The sequence below is a fragment of the Siphateles boraxobius genome, unplaced genomic scaffold, assembly GCF_051911475.1.
Source record: "Siphateles boraxobius isolate OS27281-9 unplaced genomic scaffold, OSU_SipBor_1 130, whole genome shotgun sequence".
NCBI classification, from domain to species: Eukaryota; Metazoa; Chordata; class Actinopteri; order Cypriniformes; family Leuciscidae; genus Siphateles; species Siphateles boraxobius.
In genome coordinates, this window is record NW_027508734.1 from 8,986,997 (window position 1) to 8,999,614 (window position 12,618).

The following is a 12,618-nucleotide window of genomic DNA, read 5'->3' on the forward strand; positions in this document are numbered from 1 at the left end:
GCATTCGATCTACGTCAGAGCATCAGAGCGTCCACAAATCTTTCCATGGCGTCGCTAGCAGGGCGGCGAGAGCGAATTTTGCCGCTCTCGCCGGCGGCGGTGTGAACACACGGTTATATCATGCTGTGTCTCTATGATCCTATCCTGTCCTATTCATGGTAGCCTACTAGTGGACATTGTGTCATCACGTGCTTTAGTAGGGGTCTGTGTAATTATATTCCAGCGTTATCTTAAAAAGTTTATCACCTCAGAAAAATTTACTACTTTCCTGTCTTTATATTTCCTCATCATTATAGCCTAGGCACACTCTTGGAGGCGCGCTACCTCACGTATATAAACAGCAAGATTGTCTGTATTCTGACTTGGTGAAAAGGAATGTGACGTTGTGTTGCGAGTAAGTCATGATATTAGAATAAAGACTAAGATCTTTAAAAAAGTACTAGTATCTAAAGAATAAAGAATAAGCCCTAGTACCAAATAAAATGAATAAGTACTAGTACCTAATGGAATAGATAGTATCTAAAAAAAATAATGACTAAGGTAGCATGAAAATAGATACTGGCACATTTTAAGGATTAAATGTTAAAACGGCTTGCCAGGTCTTTCGACAATACAGATGGAAAGGCTGAACTTGAAACCACTGTGGTATTTTACAGATCGGGACTTTACTTTATAAAAGAAGGTTTCTGATGAACAGGTAAAATATTTTTGCAATAGAGATGTCAACAAACACTTCTGAGCTGCACAGACATAAGAATATGCAAGGTATAGAAAATACAAGGTAAAATGTATTGAAAGAGAAAGAAAACTTTAAGATGAGGCAGAGAAGACTAGTGTATCTGGTTTCAAATTTCATAGCAATTCCCAAGAATTTCTAAAGATGCATCTGTGATACACGAGCTATCGAGCGCCACCTCGATTGCACGTAGTTTGAAAATGGCACATAAAAACCTTCAATAAAAAAAAATACTCTCAATCTTTAACCTTATAGCATGAATAAAGCCATAAAAAAAAGTTTTAAAAAGATTTTCTCTTACTAAATCCAAAACAAATTCAGGAAAAAAATGACAGAATTTAGAGGATGATTTATTTTAGATATGTTGCTTTAAATATTTTTTTGTGAAAGCATGGACTCATATTTGGGTGAAATGAATAGAAAACTGTTCAAAATACGCTCTTGCACGATTCTGCATCTGCGCCGCCACATAACACACTGCCAAAAATAATGCTTGTGTTTTCCTCTCTTCCTCTTCCATTTCTACACCATAGAATTGTTTTTCATTAATATACAAAAGATAATCCACATGAAATTAATTAAAGTGGATAAACTATAAAAACTCACGTAATGCTTATTTTAAAATGTAACCTTTTTTGGGACAAATTATTTATTATTTGTATCCAAAATTACACATTATTCCCATTATTCAGTGCATTCAGTTTGAGTTAAAGGATCAGACCACAATACAGTATAGTTTGCAAAAAGACAACAACAAAAAAACAAGCACAATAGAAAGAAAAATCCTTTCTATTATTGATTACAAAACACAGTAAATGCCTATATATACCAACATAAACATGAGCAACTGAATTCCCTTTTATGCAGCCTTTAGGTTTAAAACCAAATTTGGACATATTAATCAGATTAACATTGGCGGATCAGCCAATCATAGAAAATGCAATGCACGAGACAAGCAGTGAAGAGCACCTACAGAAAAGAACACTTACACAAGATGGAGCAAAAGTAGATTTTGCACATCCTTCTGTAATGTCAGGATTAGGTTAGGTTCTTTAAAAAAAGTTTATGAAGGTAGGCTAAATAAGGCATGCTCTAAATTAGCCATTTGTTTTTTATGGTTGCAGCTTGTGTTAGGATGTGGCACACGGTCTCTGGATACTAAACATTGTTTGGACGGATCTTAAGGTGTCCATGTTCATAATCAGTATATGAGTAACATTCACTTAAGACACACATATCCGCATTAAATCTCCTGTAAACCGGAATCGCTGGTATAAATCAGGACTTAAAGGCCTCTATAGTGACTGGTACCCATTACTTCTCCGTTTTCTGCTGATAAGATAAGCAATGACTACAATGACGATGAGAATGATGAGGATTATGCCCACGGCGATGGGAACGCGGTAGTCCGGTTTATCAGCCTTGCATAGATCAGCTGTTGGACAAGCACAAATAGAGCACAGTGAACTTATATCTCATTGAAAGAAATGAAAACAGTCAATTTTCTAATTTTACAGGCAAAAATTAAAGGCTAGAACACACTACACACCTTAATTTTTAAAACACTATGCATAAACTTGCCCAACTTTGTGAGTGGTTCGAGAAAAACTAGTAATCACACACTAAACGACAAACAATATCAAACATGTTTGATTCTCTGACTAGACGGAATTATAGTCTGAAAATAAAAGAAACAAAAGTCTGTGATCATTTTACACTATGCAATTTTCTGAAAAATCTGTCAACTCAAATCTGAGGCATGGGTCTGACTTTCAGCAACAAGCGTCGATTCACCCAAACTGTAATTCTCTGCAAAAGTTGTGTTGTTTTTTCCAGTCTTAAAATAGCAATAATTTAGTAGATACAAATATAATACTTAAAGGTGCAGTGTGTGACTTTTAGCGACATCTAGCGGTTCGGTTGCGAGTTTACACTAAGGGCTCAGCCCACCGCTCACCCCTCCCTTTCGAAGAAGCTACGGTGGCTAAAACGGGACAAACATCGTCGTCTGAGACGGCAGAGAATAGCCAGAGTAAACCAAGTTTCTGTACCAAAGTCCATTATAAACCACATCATGGTTAAAGTTTACAAAGCCATAGTCAGGTGAGGATCAAGGGTCTTAATACGTAATATAATAATAGTAATTAGTTGATTGTCTCACGAACGTAACCAGCACATTTCTCCCCAAACAGCAAACCCATAATACAGCGAAGGAGAAGAACCACATGAAACTATGCAACTATATATTTTTTCTAACAGGGTAGTAAAAGTTTAGCTGGCTAATATGAGCTGTTACTGTGGCTGACCTGGTTAAAGCGTTAAGCCTTGTTTATACTGGACGCGTCCGCATGAGCTCAAAGGTAAGTGCGGCAAAAATAACGTGATTGTAACAGCGCGCGCGCCTCCGCATCCCCTAGACACCATTTACTACACACAATAGGCTTTTTTTCTCTGATTTTGGAAACTCGATCGACTTAAAATGCTTCCAAGATCGACGGGTTGGTGATTCCTGTAACTGTTTTATGGTCAATGACAAGAGTACGAATCAGCTGTCTCACGAACGTAACCAGCACATTTATCCCCACATAGCAAAGCCATAACACAGCGAGGGAGAAGAATTAAGGTACATGAAACAATCCAACTACATATTTTACACCACTGACAAGGGAAAAGTCACTACTCACGGTGTTTATGGCTAGCTTCTAGCTTTCTGCTGCTTCTCTTTCAAGGTAGTGACGAAATGCGCTCTGTAACGCTGTTTGTTCGCTGTCGGCTACGGTAGAAACATGACGTCACAATATGTCGACCTTCATAGAAGGGGATTCCCGCGCCTATGTAGATATAAATGCCTCATTCTAAGGTAATAAAAACATTACGGTTTATTAAGTAATTTCTTTATACACCACTGAACACATAGTTATGGATGTCATATTGCATTTCTGTTAATAGATACTCAAAATTTTTACACATTGCACCTTTAAAAAGGGGGCCAAAATTGAAGACACAACTGCTCATTTACAGTTAAATTACAGATAATAATTTAATTTGCATGACTTTTAAAGTTGTCATGTCAAATAATAAAAAAGCTATTTAAAAAAGTAGCAGGCTTTCATTTGATTTAAAGGGTATAATGCCCCTTTTTACGATATGTAAAATAAGTCTATGTTGTCCCCAGAGTGTGTATGTGAAGTTTTAGCCTAAAAAAGCCTGCAGCATATTAAAGTTGTCCCCTTTTGAGGGTCAGTAAAACGTGTCGTTTCGTGTGTGTCCCTTTTAATACAAACGAGCTGCTACTCCTGGCACAGAGGGCGGAGCTTCAAGAGTGTGTGTTAGTAGGTCCATACCTCACGCAGACAAGCACTAAAATGTCAGAAACTATTCTGCCTTTTATGTTTTAATTGGAGTCGGACAATAATGGAGAGACTCAAGAAGCAGTGACAACATGTAGAGTGGAACAGGAAGTATTTGAATGGTTAGTTGATGAATTTATGTTGCTAATGTGCAGTTAAATATCCTTAAGTCATTGATGAGCATATTTTGTCATGTTCTCACTCACGTGGGAACTGTTGTAAGATACCTACAGAGTGACATGCTATTGCATTTGTGTTAAATACTGTACTGCATGTGACAATACGGATGCGACAGGACAGCTTGAGCAGACTCAAAAAGGTGCTGTACTACAATAACTCTTCCTCTTCTCAACATAGATACAGTCGGTTGGTCTGGGAACGCCCCCGGGAACACCCCGTCACGTGATGTGAATTTAAAACGTGGGGGAAAACATTGCCTTGGCGCTCATTGAAATACACGCGACAATCATGCCGAAGAGGTGCTGTGTCGTTTTCTGTATCGCCAATAAACAAACAAATTATGAATTGAAGTTCTACATCCTTCCTAATAAACACACAGAACCGGAAAGGAGGACAAAATGGCTACAAGCAATAAATAGTAGTGTAATACTTCTGTGATGTTCTGTAATACCTCTATAGTACTTCTATAGTATGTCCCAAAATGCTAAAGTATTCCTATAGGATTACTATAACATTTTGTCCTAAAATACTACAAGATTCCTATAGTTCTATTCCATAAGGGATGTCTCATTCACATTAGCGTTATCAGCTGAAGGCTCGCTTGATAGGCCAATCACTACGGTCTATACTCAATACAGACTGCAGTCTGTGAGCTAGGATAACTGTCAGCACAGTCCCTCGGCAACCTCGTACAACTGATCACCGTTTTACAAAAGGATTAATAGTTTGGAGTGAAGCATACGTACAATTGGTAAGTGACAAGGTTTTATGGAGTTATAGTATGCAACATATGATTGAGTTATAGGCTAATGCTACCACGATGTCTTACCTGGAGATTCAACCAGATAGCAAAATATGTCTGGAAACGACACCTCCGGCCATTTGGTCGGGTCATTGACCCAGTTTTTAATTAAATATGGGCAATCGTACCCTATTGCAGTTAATTTAGCAAAATATAATGTTGCCGGTCGGCAGGCGTCAATGCTTCGCAATGAGACATTTTTTCATTCAAATACACATGATGTTCGCGGTGTTTTTCCCCCACGCCGACCACGCCCCCAAACTATGACGCGTTGCCGACTGTATGTATGGACTGGGTGTTCCGTGGGCGGGGCTCATGTAAATTTTAGGCTTGGTGATGTCACTAACCCGGGAGGAATGCTGTGTAGGCCCTACCAGCCGTTTGTTGTAGTCCTTAAAAAATGATTTCTTTAAAAGCAAATATCTTCCTTTGGTTTGAACTTTGAGCTTTGTAACTTTGCAGATGTTGTTTATGCTCAAACAGCATCATTACACACTAACTAAAGTTAGAAAAGTGAAATCATAATCAATCATCCCTTTAAAATAAACATGAATCCACATTAGTTAATAATATGTTAGGTAGCCTTTGGACTTTATAACAGGCCTACTTTTTCTTAGCACTGGTTGTTTAGAGTTATCTGGGTGGTCTAACCAGCTCCTTTGCATTGCCACATTTGCAACAATCGTTGTAAACAAGCTGTACGTAGGACATAAGGGTGAGCGTGATTTCACGAATTGCAAAAATCTTTGTTGATCCTGGAACATTATTGCAATCAACCAATCAGATTTGAGTTTACATTAATGTCACATTTAGGCTTACAACAAGGGTTAGGTGCTTCTACAGCAGTGTTATTCACAATCATTTCCCTCTGATTTCAGGAATAAGTCATGGGTAGAGTTAGGAATATGACCAAATGTGTTGATCCAGGAACATGTCTTACTTGGTAAAATCACTGTGACAGGACATAAGATATACAGTGCATATAAAAGACAAAGAGTATAGTCCGAATAGCAACATAACTTGATATAGAATGTAATATATAGGTTACTTTAAGGACTACAAGGATGGGGTGCTTTAAAATATTGAAGTGTCATTATACTTACGTGTGCCAAATTCATTGTTTTTGATGTTAAAGGCCTGAAGTCTGTAATTGGTCAGATCTAGACTCACACCGTCCCCCATGTACACAGTCTCAGCCTTGCAGGAGTAAGAGTGACCCGGAGCCACGGAAAACAGCTCAAGAGATTCGTTCTTCCCTTTGTAATTTCTCAATGCTTTGTTGACAAAAATAAAAATAATTTGATCAGACATACAAACTAAATTGTAATGATAATAGTCATAATTATAGGTCAAAACTCTTCCACTACCACTCATGTTTGAAATTGGGAAATGTATTCACATGGACAAAATAACGAAATATCTCTGAGTTTTTATGCAAAGTCATATTGATTTTGAATGCAAAATGAAATGCATCCATGCATATGAATTTTTCACAGTGAGGAAAAGTATTCTTCACTAGTGTTTATTTGTTTTATTGAGGCTTGGCTATTTATATCACTTTAAAAGGATTTTGAAGAATTCTATTTTCAGCAGATTTTCGAGGAACCAATTAGTTAAAGTTTAACTTATTAAAGTTAAAAAAAGGCAGATACTTATATTTAATCTCTTTGTTTAGATGCCCAATAACAACTGTGTAACTATACAGGTAAAAGTTGAAAGTCCTGGGAATAAATTGCTGTAAATTGTGGATGTGGTTTATTGTGGGTGTTTTACAAGGCAAATTGTACCAGTCATATGGCAGGGAATTTACCTCCACGTTTGAAAGCGTATTTCAAATCATACTCCACTAACTCGACATAGACCTTTTTTTTGGTCTCATCCTGGAAAGTTCAAAAAAAGATCATTAGAATGTTATCCAAAAATACACAAACACAATAGAATAAGAGCCATAATCGTGTGTTCACACCGCTGCCGGCGAGAGCGGCAAAATTCGCTCTCCCCGCACTGCTAGTGATGCCGTAGAAAGATTTGTGGACGCTCTGATGCTCTGACGTAGATCGAATGCTTGGTATTTTTTTAAACTTTATTTAAAGGGCCACAAATCAAACAAGCATGTCGATCATTATTTTTGCAGAAAATTGATCGATGGAAAGAACTTAACAATTATAGTGACATGTTTGCTAACGAAATAAACCAATTAAAAGCCATTTGTGTGGTGTGGCTTTTGTGTTCATAGTTAAGGGCCATACTAATTTGCATTTCCGCTGAAAAACAAGTGTTCTAGTGCGAAAATCTTGCCTATAAATAGTGTTGTGCACCTTCTTATCAAATTCAAATGATCAACCTCTCCTCTATTTTGCTTGGGAACTAATGTGGTCGGAACCAAAGTTTACAAGACCGCGTTCTCTGGAATCCTCTCAAACGGAGCACTTCTACATTCCGATTGGTTGCCGCCGAACCACGTCATAGCCCATTACCATAAAGTTGACCTGATTTCAACTCTCCTCGCCGGTCTAACCATAGATATGATGTCTATGGGTCTCTGTATGATGTCTATGGGTCTAACCGTCCAAGAGCGCCGCCCTCGCCGGAGATCGCCACCGGCTCTCATTGAAAATGAATGACTTCCGGCCACTTTGACGCTCTCGCCGGCGGCGGTGTGAACGCACAGTAATGTATTATAAAACCATCACACAATTTTCAAATCACAACAACAATCCTGTAACAATCAATAAACCACATGGGCCCGGTTGCACGAAAGCCCTTAAGTTTTTTGAAAACCCTTAGTTATAATGTTAAGGGTAGGCCCCATAGACATCCATATGATGTCTATGGTAGGCCCTACCCTTAGGGAAACATGGGTCGCCAGAAAAAAACCTAAGGGTCCACTTAAGGCCGTCACTAATTATTTCCCTTAATTGCTTAAGTGTTCCCTTAAATTCTGTTATGCGTTGCAACAAAGTCCTTATACCGTTTCACCTTTAAAAAATGATCTAATAATAATAAATAATAATTTATTAGAGATAAAATAATTTATTAGCAAAATAATCCATTGGAGACTATGAATGATACCCAATTATTGAGGGAATATAGGTTTAACCATCAATCAAGCCTTGGTCTCACCACGACACTCGAGCCAGACATTAAGCACATTGCTTCAAGTTTTTATTGCTTTGAGGTTTTTTGCTTGCGGTACTTTTCAGTCTGTCATTGCTCATTGGCAACGTCTTCAATGTACACAAATCCACTGTCTGCAGGGCTGCCCATTGAGTGGCCTTAGTCCTGTCTAGCCGAATTCACACATAAGTGAAATTTCATTCCAGAGACGAGAAAGATGTATTAGCGGAGCGTTTTTTTGTGTGTGCAGTTGCTGGATTCCCATGCGTTTGCGTAGTGATAGATGGAACATGCGTGCAAATTCAAGCCCCCCCACCAATATGAAGATCAATTCGTCCACCGCAAAAACATTCATTCTATAATTGTACTGCTGAAATGTAACCCAGACAGCAAAATAAAAGATTTTACTGCTGAGTGGCCCGGCAGTAGCTACCCATGACGCACGCATGCTATTTAGATGAATAGATCAACAAAAATGTCATCCTGTTTAACATATCAAAAAACTTTGGAGTGATAGTTGTATTCCATAAGGGATGTCTCATTCACATTAGCGTTATCAGCTGAAGGCTCGCTTGATAGGCCAATCACTACGGTCTATCAATACAGACTGCAGTCTGTGAGCTAGGATAACTGTCAGCACAGTCCCTCGGCAACCTCGTACAACTGATCACCGTTTTACAAAAGGATTAATAGTTTGGAGTGAAGCATACGTACAATTGGTAAGTGATACAATATATCCAGTCACGTAAATCAATTTAGCTAGCAAATATAACTTACCGGTTTTTCCAGATTCTTTTTTTGTAGTTGTTTATTTCTTTTCTTGAACTTTTTCATGACGACTTCTACTGTGCGCTTGACAGCTAGATTTCTTGAGTTAATTTTTTCCGTTATCTTTTGCCAGGCTTTGGTCTTGTGCACATGAGTGACTGATGGATTATATCGACTTTTGATGGTGTATTTTCTTTTACCGTATTCTTCTAAAGGAATGGCTTTTTCGTCCTGGTTTCTTTTTTTTTTCTGTAATGTTATTATTCGCCATAACTCAAATATTTTGATATAGCTGTGGTTGTAGCAAATGTTTGGTTTGTGCTCCGTTATATTCAGTTTTTTGTATGAGATGTAGTTACTATAGCAACCACAGCTTCCATTGCAGTATGTTGCCAGATATATATGATGTGGGTCACCACATATCATAATCAATCAGCTGAGAACACCTGATGCCTCCCTGTGAGCTTATTGGTTAAATTGTTGCTGAGACGCAGCTCAGGCAGAGAGAATAAATAACCCAGTCTTTTATACTTCCTCCTAAAGTGCCTCAAAATTCTGTTTTCAGACCACACAAACTAAATTCTTTTTGCAAAAAAAGTCTACAATGGTAAAATAATCTTCTAGATCTTCTAAAGTTTATGAAACCTTTTGTTGATTAAATTCCATCATACATGACACATTGTTTAGAATAGGCTATTTTTGAAAATCCATAAACAGACTTACATTTTTAAATTTTAGGATAAAATGGCCTTCATCAAATCTGAGAGTTATATTAGCCGTTTTATCCGAACAGTCTCCAGAGGGGTTAGTTTTGCTTGGCTGAACAATGAACGTGCCATTAACCTAGAAAGACAGAAATATATTCAGAGCAATGGATAATATTTATATGGAATATGGAAAAATGACATGGTAGACATTGTGAAGTATACAAATGGTTTAGATATAATCAGCAGGAACCACATTTGGATTTACCGTAGATCTATCACTCCTAATGAAAGCATCTTACCTCACTGTTGTTCACACGGATCCCGATTTCCAAGTTAGCCAGAATACAGATATTCCCTCTTGCATCAGTAACATTATAACTCCCCTTTGTCATGTTGGTGGGTGGCGTTGGTGCTGGAAGGGCAGTTGTTGTCTTCGGGTGGTGGGTTGTTGTGGTCGGGTGGTGGGTTGTTGTGGTCGGGTGGTGGGTTGTTGTGGTCGGGTGGTGGGTTGTTGTCTTCGGGTGATGGGTTGTTGTCTTCGTGTGATGGGTTGTTGTGTTATCGGGTGGTGGGTTGTTGTGGTCGGGTGGTGGGTTGTTGTCTTCGGGTGATGGGTTGTTGTGTTTGGGTGGTGGGTTGTTGTCTTCGGGTGGTGGGTTGTTGTCTTCGGGTGATGGGTTGTTGTGTTTGGGTGGTGGGTTGTTGTGGTCGGGTGGTGGGTTGTTGTCTTCGGGTGGTGGGTTGTTGTGGTCGGGTGGTGGGTTGTTGTCTTCGGGTGGTGGGTTGTTGTCTTCGGGTGATGGGTTGTTGTCTTCGGGTGATGGGTTGTTGTGTTTGGGTGGTGGGTTGTTGTCTTCGGGTGGTGGGTTGTTGTCTTCGGGTGGTGGGTTGTTGTCTTCGGGTGATGGGTTGTTGTCTTCGGGTGATGGGTTGTTGTCTTCGGGTGGTGGGTTGTTGTCTTCGGGTGGTGAGTTGTCTTCGGGTGGTGGGTTGCTGTGGTCGGGTGGTGGGTTGTTGTCTTCGGGTGGTGGGTTGTTGTCTTCGGGTGGTGAGTTGTTGTCTTCAGGTGGTGAGTTGTCTTCGGGTGGTGGGTTGTTGTGGTCGGGTGGTGGGTTGTTGTCTTCGGGTGGTGGGTTGTTGTCTTCGGGTGGTGGGTTGTTGTCTTCGGCTGGTGGGTTGCTGTTTTCGGGTGGTGGGTTGTTGTCTTCGGGTGGTGGGTTGTCTTCAGGTGGTGGGTTGTTGTCTTCGGGTGGTGAGTTGTTGTCTTCGGGTGGTGGGTTGTCTTCAGGTGGTGGGTTGTTGTCTTCGGGTGGTGAGTTGTTGTCCTCGGATGGTGGGTTGTTGTGGTCGGGTGGTGGGTTGTCTTCAGGTGGTGGGTTGTTGTCTTCAGGTGGTGAGTTGTCTTCGGGTGGTGGGTTGTCTTCAGGTGGTGGGTTGTTGTCTTCGGGTGGTGGGTTGTTGTCCTCGGATGGTCGGTTGTTGTGGTCGGGTGGTGGGTTTTCTTCGGGTGGCGGGTTGTTGTCTTCGGGTGGTGGGTTGTTGTCTTCGGCCGGTGGGTTGCTGTTTTCGGGTGGTGGGTTGTTGTCTTCGGGTGGTGGGTTGTCTTCAGGTGGTGGGTTGTTGTCTTCGGGTGGTGAGTTGTTGTCTTCGGGTGGTGGGTTGTCTTCAGGTGGTGGGTTGTTGTCTTCGGGTGGTGAGTTGTTGTCCTCGGATGGTGGGTTGTTGTGGTCGGGTGGTGGGTTGTCTTCAGGTGGTGGGTTGTTGTCTTCAGGTGGTGAGTTGTCTTCGGGTGGTGGGTTGTCTTCAGGTGGTGGGTTGTTGTCTTCGGGTGGTGGGTTGTTGTCTTCGGGTGGTGAGTTGTTGTCTTCGGGTGGTGAGTTGTTGTCTTCGGGTGGTGAGTTGTTGTCTTCGGATGGTGGGTTGTTGTCTTCGGGTGGTGGGTTGTCTTCAGGTGGTGGGTTGTTGTCTTCAGGTGGTGAGTTGTCTTCGGGTGGTGGGTTGTCTTCAGGTGGTGGGTTGTTGTCTTCGGGTGGTGGGTTGTTGTCTTCGGGTGGTGAGTTGTTGTCTTCGGATGGTGGGTTGTTGTCTTCGGGTGGTGGGTTGTTGTCTTCGGCTGGTGGGTTGTTGTGGTCAGGTGGTGGGTTGTTGTGGTCAGGTGGTGGGTTGTTGCGGTCGGTGTGACCATAAAAGCTGAACTATATTCACCTGATGTTAGAGCTGAGGAAAAAGATGCAGACTTGTGATGCAGGATTGTGAGAAAATGTGTTCCCAAGGGTGAGCTACATCTGCCAAAAGAATTCAGTGACAAAACAAAAGATTCATAATTTAAAAATAATAATAATTACCTATTTAAAAAATATTTCGCTAGGTAAGCTTTTTTGTGAGGAAGTAAGAAAAATACCAGTAGGCCTAGTATGTCCCTGCACAACCGGAGGCTGCAGTTTCAGGACCCCAGTTCTAGGACCGCAGTTCCAGGACCCTAGTTTTTTGTGACAGCACCACCTACCAAACTGGATGATATAGCGGCAGCTCTTGGTTTCAGCATAGATATATACACTAGATGTCGCCCTGGGGTTCTAAGTATGCGTCAAAACCGCCGCCATCTTGGAACAGGGGTCTTGCCATAGGAAGTAACTAGGTAACGCTGAATTCATGGATGATGCCAGACTTTTGTGCTGCATATGGATGTTCACACGAACGAAATCTAAAAAACAGGCAGCAAGGGATTACATTTCACAAGAATGTGAAATTTTGTAAAATTTGTAAAATTTCTCTGGACTCAATGATAAATACATGTCTGACCTTTGGAACGAACCAAAACAACTAGAAAATCACGTTCATGATGATTTATGGTGATTTTATTTCCGTTAGAGCATTTCCTACATTGACGCCGATGCATTAAAGAGGAGGGGCTCCCCTGTTCCATGATGGCGGCTCTATTGATGCATTCGTTCCAAT

General features: G+C 40.6%; 1 protein-coding gene across 1 annotated transcript; it reads right to left on the bottom strand.

Moving 5' to 3' along the window:
- Nucleotides 1-768: 768 nt before the first annotated feature.
- LOC143736444 (uncharacterized) lies at nt 769-12,205 on the bottom strand. Its single transcript, XM_077227142.1, has 6 exons — nt 12,167-12,205; nt 9,960-11,855; nt 9,677-9,796; nt 6,879-6,948; nt 6,172-6,342; nt 769-2,171 (listed from the first exon to the last, which is right to left on the bottom strand). The coding sequence occupies exons 1-6, from the start codon at nt 12,203-12,205 to the stop codon at nt 2,032-2,034; spliced, it is 2,436 nt and encodes an 811-aa protein (XP_077083257.1). The 3' UTR covers nt 769-2,031.
- Nucleotides 12,206-12,618: the final 413 nt, after the last annotated feature.